Source organism: Lipophrys pholis (assembly GCF_963383615.2).
Source record: "Lipophrys pholis genome assembly, chromosome: 15".
Classification (NCBI taxonomy): domain Eukaryota; kingdom Metazoa; phylum Chordata; class Actinopteri; order Blenniiformes; family Blenniidae; genus Lipophrys; species Lipophrys pholis.
The window spans coordinates 17,778,098-17,794,304 of NC_137642.1; the positions used below are offsets into that span (position 1 = coordinate 17,778,098).

General features: G+C 41.6%; 1 protein-coding gene across 1 annotated transcript in view; it reads left to right on the forward strand.

Annotated features, from left to right (window-relative positions):
• The window catches only part of disc1 (DISC1 scaffold protein), a 52,228-nt gene that overhangs the window by 29,895 nt on the left and 6,126 nt on the right, over positions 1–16,207 (forward strand). The window contains exons 10-12 of the mRNA XM_080481585.1: positions 2,016–2,076; positions 9,716–9,956; positions 12,105–12,149. Coding sequence (XP_080337711.1) covers positions 2,016–2,076; positions 9,716–9,956; positions 12,105–12,149 — 347 coding nt within the window. The remainder of the gene's footprint in view (positions 1–2,015; positions 2,077–9,715; positions 9,957–12,104; positions 12,150–16,207) is intronic.

Sequence of the window (16,207 nt, forward strand, 5' to 3'; positions counted from 1 at the left end):
GCTTTGATTTGTTCATTTTCTAAGTTAAAGCGACTCTGGAGGCATTACTTTTTGATCCCCTCTCATATTAAGTTACCCATGAATTCACCTATGTCCTTCCTTGATCCTTCTATTCCTCACTTTCTATTATTTCTGAATCTGGCTCTTGCTCAAGCCGTAGCCTCCTCTGTCATCTTCCATCCGAACATGCCCGGTGCCATCCAAAGTCAGGCCTAATGCCCCCATTTATTATTCAGTGGCTATCTCCTTGCACGCTGCTTAGCGGAGCCAATGTGAATGGAAGTTGACAAGGGAAACTCTGTCAGGTAGGATAGGATCTCGCATAGCAATTAGAGGGGTGGTAAGTGAGCTGTCTGGTCCGCGCACACCAGATTTGCTGAACAGATATGCGATAGCTTCTCCCGCGGCCTCCCTCCTCCCGCAGAGCGAACAGATTTGGCCACTTCGGATGAAAACGCCACGTGGGTGAGATCCACTTCGGTAATGCATGCACTCGCACACCAGCAATCTCCATGTTGTTTTGAAAAAAGAAAAGTATAATCAGAAATACGTGTGTTTAAGCGTGTGTCCAGCACATTTTCTCTCAGACATTTTCTTTGCCCTCCTGCTGTGCAACCCCCCCCCCCCAAAAAAAAACCTGTCTCTTCTCCCAGAAGATTCTGTCTAATAACCACCATCAGCACTACGATACAAATTACACTTCAAACATCACCGTGATTCACAACACCCGATTTGGTGGTGTTTTCTTTATGTACTTTAATGTGACTTTATTCCAGAGGAGTTTCCATTTCATCTTGGCATTTCTATTTCCAGTTGACTGTTGGTGAAAGAATTGTGTATCTTGGACAAGCCAAATACTGTAATATTAAATAAGCCGATCTCAGCTGACTCTTTGTGAAGGCAGGTTACACCCTGAGCAGGTCACCAGTTCATCACAATGCAACACCGAGACGTGGACGATCACACACACCTGCATTCACAACTACAGGAAATTTAGAATCACCAGTTAACTATTGGAGGAAACTACAGAAAGAAATTCTAACGTTAAATGTATTAAATGACTTAAGTGGTAACTTGACTTTCTGGGAAAAGTTATTTTAACTGTTGGATGGCACTTTTATTCCTTGAAAGTAACTGCGAAACCATGCTAGTACATGCCTGCAGACAAAACAAGAAGCAAGAAAATATCTTTTCGCGAGAAAAATCCCTGATTCTCTTAATGACATTTCTACTTTATCTTCTGACCTCTTTAGGTTCTCTGACCATAAGTATGGGAAAGCCCTGATTCTGTTCAGTTGTCGTATACGTGGTACAGATGTTGACATCGACAGATTTATGAGGCTTTATGTGTCTGTGCGACAGCGCAGGAGGAAAGGGGATTGTATTGTATTGAGCATTATAGCATGTGTGCACATATATACTTGCTGCAATTTGATATAAGTACATCCCATTGTGTTTGAAGATCCTCTGCTGCGGGGGGCATATTCTCATGTTTCATACATGAGCTCATTAACGGTGCTCAGATTGCCCTCCTCTCCATCCTCAGCCAGTCTCCGTCTGCCTCCTCAGGCTCCACTCGCTGCTGGCAGAAGGGCACAGGAAGCAACATAAGCTTTCCATCCAACTTCATGCCTCGCAGAAAATCTGGCATGATATGGGGAACTATGCCATAATGAAATCCCCCTTTATCCTCGGGCCATCTACGATTTCATCCCTTCTTAGAGCGGAGGGAATGATCTCTCCTCAATTGTACGTTCGCGTTACGAGAGCGCCAGCTGGTCCTCGGTATTGAACTGTACTGTTGCAGTTTCTGTGCACAATTGCCATCACCAGCTGTGATGTCGACTACCTTTACTTACTGGAGCCCGTGTATTACAGCGGCTAATGACGAGTCAATTTTAATTGTGTCAGAGCTGTGATTTGTTGCTTGGATACCCCATCACTGCTAATAAAAGTATTGGACATAGTGCATGCAACAGGCTGTTATTGCTTTTTGTGCTCTTTTCTCACAACAGAAAGCAAGCTGAAAGAGAACACGAGCAAGTATATTGAGCTGTTGGAGGACAGAATGCACAGGTAAGCATGTGCTACATCTTTATCTCTCCTTTCAATGCAGACGTGGAGACTCACTGTTCCACAGTGGCAATAAACAAGACACAAACAGAGCTGCAGCCTCCAAGGAACGAGCCTTCACCCCTGTCGTCCTTTAACCAGAGACCATTCTCCCCTGCACCTCGCCGCACCCACCACATCCTGCACTCACACCTTCCTCTGTGCTATTGTCTCCCGGAGGCCCTTTCTCATATTTCCCCGTCTCTCACCTGCACAATTTGTCTTCTTCCTCCTCCCACCTTCTCACATATTTTCTATGCCTTCATTTTTCAGACATCCTGCATCATCTCATTTTTCACCTTCACTATAAGATGGTGGTTTTCACAGTGTGGCTCAGGTCTCCCCTGGGGGACACCAGAGAGATTCAGGGGGAGTGCAGCAGCAGGGAAATCTGAGGGTTTTGAGAGATGCTCTTGCCATTTCAATACAAGAATCTAACTAGCAGAGGAAGAGTAATGTTTTTTCTTGTCTGTAGATATAAACAGTTGTTAACTAACATATTTCGATGTGATTACTATCAGGAAGTCATTCAAGCTGAACCCCCCCCCAAAAAAAACTAAGCATGTGTGGCCTGAGAGAAGCTTAATGAGATTCAAGTTGTTTCCTTGTTTTCTTCCGTGCGTCTGTGCTCCTGTCGTGTGGTGGGTGGTCAGACTTGATGAGCTGAGTTTCTGATTCTTCAAGCAGAAAGTGTGGGAGCCAGTCGACACCCAGCAGTTTACACCTACTTGTGTTTCTTTATGTAGATGAGGGGTGTTAAGCTCGGCAGACAGACAGCGCCAAGCAGCTGTGATGCAATTGACTCTTACTGTGCAGCGTTTTGGAACAATTTGTATTTTACACATGGCTAAGTGGAGCCAGTGATGTTTGTGTGTACACCATATGAGCTGTGCTCTCCACTCTTATTGTTTTTTTGGGGGTTTTTTTGTGTGAAGCAGTGAGAGGTTGAGTAGCCTGAGCTTACTTTGAGCTGGAATAAGAATTTATTATAGGATACTGTATATTGGCTTGACCCCTGCCTCTATTTGTGGTACGTGAGGGGAGGTTAGTTTTCTCTGGAGCATCTTTGGAGAAGCAGTGGATCCCTGGATCGGAGAGAGAAATCGGGCCCAGACAGCTGGGCTCTTTATTGTTGATGGATGTGCACGCTGGAGGTCTGCATGGTCAAGGAGCAACATGGCTGCGATCTCTGTGCCCAGCAGGGAGGCATGCCTCTGGACCTCCTCTGTCACTACCACAGATGGTTGCTTTGTGTTTTGTACAGTTGATTATTTTCCCAGAGTGCCTGTATATTCCACACTTTTACACGTTTTGCCATGGCACTGCTTGGGACCTACTGTAAGATGCATTTGTCAGTGTGTTTTATTAAGAACCCCCCCCCCCCCCCCCCCCCCCCCCATTTCCCACTCTGATTTACCAAAACATGACAGTGAAGCCAAATGTTAGTGAACACGCCCACTCTCATCAACATATAAAAGCAGGACCCTAAGTCTGTTTTATAATCCACACAGTCATGTTCTGTTTTTAGGGAAGGTGCATATAATTTTTGACAACCTTGGAGCACGTAAAGCTTTGGACCACGCCACTATGATCAGGTGCCCCCTCCCCTCGAGGATCCTAAACGCCAGGTTGTAAATCACAGCTCCAATGCATGCCACGTCTCCAACATAGAAACATTGAAAGTCAACAGAATATCACTGTTAAAATACTATGTTGATTGTTAACAAGAATGCTATAATACCCATTGAAAGTGTAACAATAAATGATTTATTTACTTATAAGGATTTCAGAGAGTAAAAATGTAAAACATGATGGATTGTAGTTTGGTCAATTATAAAAAAATACCAAATTTTGTTATTACTAGTATGCATTTCAATGATATATTCTGATCAATTGTATGTCACACAGGCTGTTTTTTGATGGGAGCCTCAGGCTGAAGACATCAAACATCTAATAACATAAAAACTGAAATCTATGTGTAAATCAGGGGCCTTCTCATAATCTAGAATAGGATATAATGCTTTTATTGTCCTTATACAAGTACAACGAAATTAAAAACAACTCTTGAGGGGCAAGGTAGAACAAGACAAAATGATCAAATCAATGTATATAAAGGATACAATCTATTAAAACAATAGAATATATACAAGGGAGCCATAATTTAAAGGTTGTATTAAGAAAACATTTAAAATGGGAAATTCAGAAAGTCAGTCTGATGTGGAATTACTTAGAAAATAATTTAGTTTTCAGACCACTAACACCGATAAAACTAAAAGACATTGAATTGGCTCCAAACACTCAGACAGCTGCGTGCCGTATCTTTTCTCACTGGAGGTCATATATTTCCTGTCGCCATCAGTCCAGTAGATACTTAATTACAGGGTCATCTGATTATGTGCTTGATCATGTGTACCTAACCACATCACACTATTGAAATAAAAAAATCATATTAAAGGCCACCTTCTTGGGTAAACTAATTTTCCTGCTCACCACATCTAAACGATTTTTGTTTCCCACATTGGATCAGTCGTGTAAGCACAGGTGGCGCCGATCAAACCACGAACGCAGCCCTCACTTTTGGCGAGTGCTGGTAGCTCCCACCAGCTCCTGCTTGGCACGGTGACACATATTTGACTTGATCGAATGTGCAGCGTTTTACACACACACACACACACACACACACACACACACACACACACACACACACACACACACACACACACACACACACACACACACACACACACACACACACACACACACACACACACACACACTGTAAATGTTATCAGTCAGCTCCAATGTACATTACTGTTGATGGAGTGCTGTGGTGATGGGAGGAGAGGGGGAGGGAGGGAGGGAGGGAGGGAGGGAGGGAGGGAGGGAGGGAGGCAGAAGAGAGGCAGATTAGTGTGGTGAGATGTCTGGTCTCCGTGGAGACGGATGGTGTTGAAAAAACCAATTATCTCTTCCTTGCTAAAGACTAGAACAGGATGTTAGAGCAGCACAGATGCTGTTAAGTGTGTCACCAGAACAAAAAAAAAATAAAAAATCTTTATTCAGATTAGAAGCACCACATTGCTTTTTTTTTTTATACATTATGTAGATGATTCATTAGAAAGTGCTTCGTCTATTTGTCCCAATGTTATGAATTCCTTCTTATGTAGGATTTTGGGTTTGTCATTAATCTTGTCAGATGGACGCAAACTAACTGGTGTAGAAATAATTCAAATACTCCTCAAATATTCTCTTAGTTAATGCTGAGGATGTGCTGTGAGCATCTTAGCAAGAAACCCATGGGAATATGTTCCCCTTTTATCACTGTTAATGCACAAACTCTTGAATGTACAATCTAAAGATGTGCTTGGATCCTCCCTCAGCCTCCCACCATGTAATACCACCTTCATCCATCATCTATCACACCTCCTCCAATTGTCCCTTTCTTCTTTTTCACCCTATTATTAACACCTCTCCACAGCTGGTGTTAGTTGACATGTTAGGATGGAAGATTACATCTCCCTTTTACTTTTTTTAAAATGAGTGAATTCTCATTGTTTTATAAGATATTCAAATATACTCTTTATTTCAGGTACGTAACTTACTGGGGAGAAGGAGCAAATTTAATTCCTAATACCTCTAAACTTTAGATAAAAAAAGATGTATCTGAAGATTACAGCTGATTATTCGAGCTGATGCTCTCGAGTTTACTGCTTATGCAGTTTACTGTTGGCGCACACATTTGACATAACTATGTACAACAGCATAGGCAATTTACATTCAACTTTAACAGTTACTTTAACTTTTCCATCCATCATGGCTTTATAGTAGGCTTGCTGAGGCTGTAATACATTCACATTAGTTGAAAGCTTCAAACCTGATGCAGACAATCATCCACACACACGTGCAGCTACGTATACACTTGGAGAACATGCAAACTCCTTGCAAGAAAAGCTCCTAAGTCGGACTCGAAATGAGGCGTTTCTTGCCGTGAGTTCTAACTACGACATCACCTTAGGGACCATCTTACTTTTTAATACAAAACCTCATCACATTTCTCACTTTAATGGAGTAAACGGGCACACACATTTTTTACCTCCAACACTTTTTCACCTTTATCTGCATCTACTCAAGTGATGAATGTGTGGACTTTTGCTTTCTCTGGCGAACAATGGGTAGAGTGCAGGGTATTATTCAGGTAGTACGTGCACCCACAGTGTGTGTTTTCCACCTGGTGTGGTTGAAGAGAATCTGCTGACACCAGCAGGACCAAACCACTGGACCTTCTTGTAACAGGTAGAGTGTATTTATAATCCGTCCTTGTTAGGTGCCTTGATGCAGCGCCTTGAGGAGAAAGAGCAGTCCTGTCAGTCCGTCACAGGGGAGCAGTGGGACTGTGGAAGGAGTGTGCCTGCCTGCTTCTCCCTCTTATTACTGGGCCATCAGCGGCGCAGCACGCCCACACCCTGCCGCTGTCAGATGGTAGGCCGAGCGGCTGCCACCAATTAACCCCTGGGGGTGGAGTGCATACCGAACGGGCAACAGGATGCCACCATCAGAGGGATGCTCAGGCGCTGACATGTTGTCTGATTCTTTGTTACAAAGAGGCCTAATGTGGATTTCAGTTATTAGTAATGAGGTGCAGTTGCCAATACAGGAATGCTTCTGTGATAGATGAGGCCAGGATTGACATTTTTAGGGATATTCATGATTGTACAGTGAGTCCTAACAGAGTGTGATTTATGAGCACGTGCATGTAAGTTAACACATCTGTGTGTGTGTGTGTGTGTGTGTTTTTTGTCCCTCCACTTCTGAAGAGACAAATAACAATGGCATGGCTCATTGGGTGCATCCTCGCCATCGTAAAATTCAGAGGCACCGAATAGCGAGTTGGCGAGGGCAGAGGGGGTGGGGACGAGCAATTTCACTATTGTCTGTCTGCCAAATGAAGGTTAGCGAACGGCTGAGAGGCGTGCGTTGGCAGGGTGCAGAGGTTGGCAGCCTTTTCAGCCAGGAGATGGGCTGGAAAATAAGTGGCATTCAATTTTTTTTGTGGGGTGGGGTGGGGGGGGGGGGGGGGGGGGCTCACCACTGAGCGAGAGTGAAGAATGAGCAGAGAGACAGATTAGACATTATTGTCTGGGTGCATTTCGCCTTTGAATTTGTTTATGTGTGAAAGAGGGAGCAATTTCTCAAATCTGACTGCACAGCAGGAGAGGCGCCAGGTGAAAATACTGAATATATTAGTGAAGCTTATATGTAAGCATATTTACACTTAGAGTATAAAATTGTGATGTTTTTATTGTTTTGAGTCACTCAGTGTGAGAATTATTGTATGTGACAGAGAATCTCCTCCTGGGTAGGGAATTGGCACAGATAGACAGATGGAGGACATTTTTTCCTTTTGGATGTTTGATACAAATTCACATCTTTGACTCTGCACGCTGTCAGACTTAGTTTGTTTTCCACCGATCCTGGAAACAAAGTTGTTCGTGGTGCGTTAGCCACAAAGAGATGATGTTATTTATTTGAAATATTTATCTGAGGAGGTTGTGTTTACATTTTGGTATGTGGGCTAAATCAGAGATTTTCAGTGTAGTATTATGAGCTGCCTGTATTTTAGAAATATCCGTTTAGTCTATCTCTAAAGCTTGTGACGGTCGCAATTGTTACACAAACAATAAGCTTTTTTTTATCTTTGTAATTTGAACTCTGATACCGTTGCAATGAATTGAGTTATAAAATGTGTATTTTGATGAAATAACTAATAGTTTTACCTCCACTTGTTGTACATTTTGAGCGGACATCGTGATAAAAATGAAGCTGGGCAAAGGTTCACCCCTGAACCGGATTATTCCTGCTCCTGGGCTGAACCCAGAGAAGCTCTCTGATGCCCACCCAACACTTTGAAAACCACTTGACAAAATAAATATTCAAAAAGAGAATTTTCTAATTGAGATCAATGAATTTGGGTCTGAAAATGTCACCAGGGACCAGTTTCATTTAGCAATGACTTGTTATTTTAAAGGTCGGTGAAGGAAGAGGGTCTATAAATGGGAACATTCCAAAGGTCTTTGTGTCAGTGTTGGAGTGTTTAATATGAAATAAAAGATCTTCTTCGTAAGTCAGAAAGACCTGCTTTATGAATGATTAAATAAAATGTTCTTATTCCCTAAGAGGTAACGTAAAATAAAAGATACAAACAAATCTCTGGTCTTGCAGTAAAGAATAGTTGAACGTAAATAATTGAACAATGAAATGAGAACAACAGAATGACTTTCGCTCCAGTCATCTGTAGTTGTTGTCTTCTGTTAGAGGAGCTTGTATCTGGGATGTCGGGACTGACAGGGGGAGCCAGAGTGAAGAAGGACGACCGATCGTAACTCAATAAACAGATAAACACAAAAACAATCCTCTTGTCCTCCTCCTGAACTCTTGCTCAGTGACCCCAAGAGGAGGTGAACCCATCCAGGCTTTTTCTTGCCTTTCTGCTGCAGGCCTCTGAAGAAAAGGCGAAAGCTATCAGGACGACATTCAGTCTCATTATATTTTGTCAATGGACTCATAATCTCTGAATGATTCATTCGTCCCCCGTCGCTCTTTTGTCAGTGCTTTATTGTCGAGATGCTATTAAAGATGTCCTTTACTCTCCTTATATAATTACTCCGCTCCCTTTGCATGTTACTGTCATGAAACCCTGCTGTACCTGAGTGCATGTTCTATACACTCAGCTCTATATACTTCTTACAATGTGAATTCAGTGTTATTTGAAAAGGTCTCTAAAAGCTAGACTTCTATTAAAAAATATTCACATTGAAAACACAATGTATTGTAGATAAAATAAAATATTACATTGTTTAGTCATATATTCAAAATAAGAACTGCTACATTGATGATAACTTGATAGATTCATTAAACATATATGGATTAACAAATTGTCCTGGACATGACTTGTTATAATCCAGCTGGATTGCATGTTACCAAACATGTTAAGTGATGTTTCTCCCTTTAAACTAATACAAACTTGTTACAACTATTAGTTGTGCAGTCAGTTGTGCTTTTGTTAGCCAATCTAGAAGTGTTAACTTAGACTATCTGTAAGGTAAACTGGGATTATAGTGAGTCTCACCACACAGAACAATAGTGCTGAAGACTTAAGAGGGAGAACATACAGCCTTTGGTTAGGATATTGGATAGGAATCTCTGATAAAAAACTAAATAAATAAAAAATCTGACCAAATAAATCAATAAACTTCCTACTTACTCCAGAAAATGAAAATTATTGTTGCACAGCATGTGTCACTTACAAGGTATTTATCATAGAAAATGAGGCACTGGCACTCTCCAAATCTTTATCACAGTTTCATCATCTTAACATTTCCAAGGATGTCTTCAAGAAAAAATAAGTTTTGAATGAAGCAACATGAATTTAAAGCTTGCAATTTTCCTTACCAAATCTACAGCATTGGGGTTTAGACCTAAACCCCAATAAATGTATAAATGATAGGATTTTTAGCACAGTTAGTTGGTCAAATTGAATATCTTGTCAGTCTGTTTTTTTTTTTACCTGGCCTTGTTTTGTCTTCACAACTCTTTCACCCTGCAGTAGTAGCTGTCCGGGCTTGGAGCGAATCTGGGAGGCTGATCTGGAAGTGTGCCACCTGTTCCTGCGGGGTCTCCAGCTTCGAACTTCCAGCAGCAGCGGGGCAGACATTGAAGACCTCCCCGGTGCGAACTATACCCCAACCCAGCCGAGCACCAAAGAGGAGGAAGACTGCGCCATGCTGACTGCTTTAGGAGGACGATGGTGTCCTGAGGCCGACTTGCAGAACTCAGAGTTCACCAAGGTAAAGGAACGTCTAGTGAACAACACATAATGTATTATTCATTTTTATACTTTGTTATCTACTTTGTCTATGTACTTGTCTGTTTCTTTTTTATATGGACATGTGTCTGCAATAAAGATGATCTATTATTGAATAAACGCTCTTGTATATGACAGATACTGATAGAGATCTCGGATAGTGAATGTAAAAGATTCCCTTTTGGGAGTTTGAAGTGGTTCAGCTTTATACATTTTCTACACACAGCCTATCTATAACACTGAAAGGTCAAATGTGAACTGCATGTTTTCAGAATCACTTGCGTTTTGCTCTTTTGTTTTTTTCAATGAGGTGTGAAACATGACCTCAAAAGAAGAAAGCACTTTCAGTTTGTACTCAGCTGTTGTGAGTTGAGCTGCAGTCGATTAGTGCATTCGCTCCAAGGTATTTCCAATGCAGGGTAATGTGGGTGTGAGGGAGGCAACCATTTGGAAACACTTTGGCTTCCTCCAAGAATTTCATTCTAAAGAGTGCAGATTGGAGAGTCTGTTTCTGCATGATTACGTGTGTGTGTGTGAGTGTGAGTGTGTCGGTGTGTGTGTGTGCTGGTCTATCCCAGAGTGAGCTGAGGTCCACCGCCTCAGGGCTGAGTCCAACTCATTCGCTGCTCCTCTCACACTTTCCTCCGCCCACGTCGTCTGACAGACCAGTCTGAGATTGGAACAAAGCCAACAAGTTCCAGCTTTTCTCATATCTGTCTCACAGATTGTTATTTCACTATGAATGTTTACATTAACACACCAGTTTTATTTATCCTATTGGTAGAGTTCCCTCTAACATCTCTTAAATCAGGAAGTTCAGGATTCTCCTGCAGACCTGTTCATAAACACATTGCACTAATGTCCCCCCCTCCCCACCCCCTTCTTGCTCTACCTTTTACAAACTGCATGAATCTATCTTCTGCTTTCCCTTTGTTTTTCTTTCTCCTCCTAAAGCCCAGCCCCTCCTAACATTTCTCCGAGAACTAAAAGGTGAGACAGCCAGCCGTTTCTCTCTTTTGTCTCCATCCTGTTTCCCGTGCCCTCGTGTGGTGGTGCCCTGAAGCTCATTGTACTATTCTTTACAGACTTCATTGTATGACAGCAGAAAAAAAAATCCAAACGTTTTATTTTTGCATTTTAAATTGAATCCTTCTACATTATGGGTCATCACTGCAAACATACTAAGTATTGAAGTTTTCTTAGGAACTTGTTTGCAGTTAATCTGCACAGAGAGTGAAAAGACATTTGTATTATAAAACTTATTATGAAAAAGACTGCCAATTCTCAAAATGCTATCATGCTTTATAAAAGAGAGAAGCTGAGTATTAGAAGTAAATAATCTTGTTCTGCTGCTCTAGACTCTAAATCTTAAAATGCAAATACCCTTTTAGTGACATATTTCAATCCTTTTATGTGTTTCTTCGTTAATTAAGTTGTTTCCTCTCACTTTTATAAATAATAAAGGACTTCAGAATCTCCTTTGTATCGGTTGGCTTGTTTGTCAGATATGAGTGTTTTCATTAGATGCATCAGACAATGGAGGAGCTTTTCTGTAGTTGGATGTCAGACAGTCGGTGGAATCCATACCTGGAAAACTACCTGTGACAGATAATATGTTTGCAGTGAGATAGATGTTATTAGAGATAGCGGTGGCAATCTAGCTGTTGAGAGTGACTGAAAATTGCCGCTTTTGAAGTGAGAGTGAAAAGATATTGACGGTCAACTACAGTATGTTTACCTCAGAGCAAAGCCAAGAACGCAATTAGACGTTACACAATGTTTTATTAAAAATAATTCTAAATCTGCTGATTGTTATTTGTTGTTGCTCTGCATTGTTATGTGCTTACCCTAAAGCCACAAACAATATGTTGGCATCCAATAGGTGCAGTAATTACCTCCTTCCTTAGTGAAGAATTGCTTTCCACGAACGCTAACAAAGGAAACCTGCAGTTCAGATGAGCTAGTTAATCTATTTCCTCCTTGTCGGTTTTGGTGATGAATAATTACAGTGTCTTTGCATTATGAGGGTGCTGCACAGATACACTACACAGCCAACATAATTGTATTTTCCATAATTCATGAGCAGGTCTATGACTGCGTGGCCTCAACAAATGTTCCTCTTTTGTTGCAGAAGCTGGAAGAGTTTTTGTTCTGCATGGAGGACAGTCACCCAGAGGTTTGTATTGCTGGCACCGTCACTACATGGTCGAACGTTATTATGGTAATTAAAGTTGTGTTGGCGCTGAGGGAGGGCTGAAGAGTTGACCTTAATTTAAACACGACCCCGGTCACCTTTCTCTCCGGCTGATCAATACTGATCTACATGAGAAGCCTTGGCTGGCATCCCAGGCTGTCCTGAGCTTGCACCCTGCCTTTTAAATCCTTCATTCATCCAGGGGAGTTTTTTTTTTTTGCTGAGCATGTATTCTCCTTTCAACTCCTCTCGCTTTTAAATTCATGCATTTATCCACGCCAGGTAGAAAGAGCACGCAGGCAACTATGCTTGTTAAGAGAGGCCACTGCAGAAATTCAAGCCAGGTAAACAGTTTGAATATCTCTGTGCACAGCCTCAGCCCTTTAAAGCAGTGTCCTGCAGTGCAGGAAAGTGGTTCCCAACCTTTTTTCCCCTCAGAGCCTGGCCACACAGCCTCCACGGAAGGCTGTGGACCCCTCTTCCATTCTCTGGCTTCACTGTAATGTTTTGATAAATGAATCATTGGCAGACATGCTGACTCTCAGCAACATACAAAAACATGAGCCTTTAAATTGCCCTGGTTTATTTTAGAGACTACAAGGTGTCTTATCATGGTTTTATTTCAAAGGTGCAATTTGTTTAAATACTCGCCACGTTAGTGAAGGCAAACACTGTTGGATGCACCTGCTGTCACCAATGTGCAACAGCATGGTCCTACAAACTGGAATAGAAAGTCTTATTATAGATCTCTTAAGCATGGGCCAATCCATCCCCGATGCTGCAAATGCAAATCTGATATCAAATCACTCTGTTAAGGCTTGATTTAGAGAGAAAGAACAACTCATTAACAAGTCAGAGTTCAAATGTCAAGTTCACTGGATTATCTCAGAGTTCTACCCGGCCGGATAGAGTGCAGTCCTCTCTCCGCCGCCTTGAGGCTTTGAGAGACTCTCATCTAGACTCTAGCCATACACACATTTCAGTAGTGATCAGAAGAGGTGTTAAAAGTGTTCCGACATGGTCAGTAATCAACAATTCCAGATGGAGTCCAAGTATGAACCCTTAGTTTGATCCCTTTGTTTTAAAAACATACAAGATCTCCATGACAGTGGTGTCACTGTGAACTAAGTCACGCTAGATTATAGATAAACTGTCTCACATAAAATGGTTTCAATCACAGTAAAGGTGAGATATGTCGCTGGACTGGGATGTGATTCCTGTCTAATGTTGCTGGTCGCTTTGGCTTCATTGTGTTGTGATGGGAAAGCGTAAGAATTAGATCCTCTGTCTCCACGCTGAGCGTCTGACCTCTTTCTCCTTTCCATAATGACTTTAAGTAAATGATTTCCACTTAGCTGCTGCCAAGCTCCTGCCCGGTTGCCACAATGGAGATTGATTGGTGTGTGTGTGCGTGTGTGTGCGTGTGTGTGCGTGTGTGTGCGTGTGTGTGCGTGTGTGTGTGTGTGTGTGTGTGTGGTGTATATGTATGTATGTGTGCGTGTGTGTGCGCGTGTGTCTGTTTTCTTCTAATCTCTATTAATTGTTCTCCTATCCTCTCAAGGTCCTTATATTTCCCTCTTCACATTGACCCACACGACCGAGCAAGAATAGACTTTTTATTAGAATTAAATGTTGCAGACTTTTCATTAGATTTGATGTACTGCTGTGAGATTTTTTCACTTGAAAATTACTTTGGTAAATTAGTATACTATTGTCGTCAGTAAACAAGAAAAATCTTCAACTTTTTTAGCAGAACGAGACATTTCTTCACCGCTTAAGCTTCAAGCCCCTGGCTAAGCTCTTACAATAAGTGGCCTTCATTTCCTGGAGCGTGTCCCATTAATTGGTTAGTTTTATATCTCATATTAGAATTCGATTCTCATATACGTAGGTGATGTAAATATCTGGCCAAAAAGAAAAACAACTATTAAATTATTAATAATAATTTTATAATAATCCGAGTGGGTTTTGAGTGCAGATTTGAATGCGGGAAGGAAGTCCATCTTCCGGAGGGGGTGGTTGTTGGGAGTTCCATTGGCAGGGGTGGGCGTGGGGGTGGGGTGGTGGGGGGGGGGGTTGTGGATTACCTTGAATGTGAAAACTACAATCTTGAAATCAATGCGTTGGTGAACCGGGAGCCAGTGGAGCTGCTGGAGCACTGGGGGGATGTGGTGGGTGGAGGCGGTTCGAGGGGTGGCAGCTGCGTTTTGGATGAGTAGAAGTTTATGGAGGATTTTTGAAGCAGGCAATGGAGAAGAGTTGGAATTATAAAGAATTTTCTTCCAAAGCACACATCAATAGGCACATTTTACACTTTTTTGTTTTTTGTTTTATTCATCTTGATCATGATCTTGTGAAATCAAACTTGAAATGGTCAAGTTGTTTTGAACTTCAACAACTGTTGCTGGGAGGCAGGGAGTATGGAACAAAACCAAAGCTGCATCTAGATTCTAACACCTCCAAGTATCCGTCCATCCAATCAGCCATGATACAGACTGAAATACTGTAGCTGCTTCTTGAGTCCTTTGGTGATGACAGACGATAATGGCTGTTGTCAGACAGTGAACTGTAAAACATTAAAATCAGCTGTAAGCTGTGTAATGAGTCAATTTGGGGAAGAAAGGATTACATTTTTTTGCTCTCTTTTTTTTCTCTGTTTCACTGGTCAGTGACATTTGATGGCTGCAGCTACAAAAGGGATTATGTGATTAAGCACAAACCTGTAAGAAACATGTATGTGCTGATCAACTGCAACAAAGAGCAGTGTTTGTTTTTTATAGCACATTAGGAGCTTTTAAATACAACATTACAACCTTTAAATGCATCCTTTCTTTTGTGCCGAACAATGTACAATGGACCTAGGAGATAGACATTTTGAGTAAATGCCATGTAACTGAGCCTTGGTGTGAAGGAGTATGAGCTCCAACAGACAGTGCATGGAGGCTTTTAAATCAATATACTGATGTTTACAGCAGAGCTGAATCTTTTGTTTTTGCTTAAAAGAAATGACTGAGTTCATCACTGCGGTAATGTCAGTGTAACTACATAAAGGGAGGATAGCATCACCAAAAACACTAAATAAGAAACTATAATTCTACTGCAGAATGTTTCAGATCCCAGCTAATGGTGAAGAAGCAGAGTATGCCATTGACAGGGGAAACACAGAAAAACAAACAGGCAGAGTAGTGTCAACAATGAACCTAACAACCATCTCTTTGGATTTTGGAGGGAAAACCCAGAGTCTGAAATTCAAACAAATTACTTCTCAGTTTCAGCTATAGTGCTAACCACTACATCATTAAGTGGCCCCAAAACTTTACTGGAGCACATTCACTATTTTATTACTGCGATTTGTCTCTTACCTGTTCCTTGGATTAGCGTGTCGCAAGTTGGACTGTTACAGTGACAATGCAGTGCATAATCTCTTAACCCACTCTGGAAGTGGATAATGGATGGTGGAAGGCATGAACTCACTTACATGGCATCAGTGAAAATGGAGAGATTAGTTAATCATGAGCCAGTTAATTTCTTATTCAAAATGAATTCAGACACTTTATTGTTTTGTAAAAGCAATTACAACCTTCAGTGTAAAACCGGGGCAATATTACGGCTCGGTATTGTCCGCCTGGTGCAATGTGTCGACCAGAACAGCCCCCATGGGGACTTGTGCAATTACCTGCTGCCTCTCACTCATTATGGCTTAAATAATCATACCAATGCATACATGCAATCATATATTGGATTCTTAAATGATTTGCTTAACTTCATGCCCCTGCAGTTTGCTTTGTTTACTTTTGGTCTAATAACATTACCATGGGAATCAACATGCCGATGCATGCACACTTGGGATTTTATTATGTAAACTCACATGTCGTTGGAAACCCAGTCCTCATGTTTTCTATTTGTCAGAGGCAGGGATGGCAAGGAAACTCGCACGTGCTGTTTTGATCACCACCTGATGCGAGAAAAAACTAATTCAAGATAGTTTTTATACTCTCTGTGCGCAAAGTCGCTAACAGATTGTCAGTCTGCACTCTGAG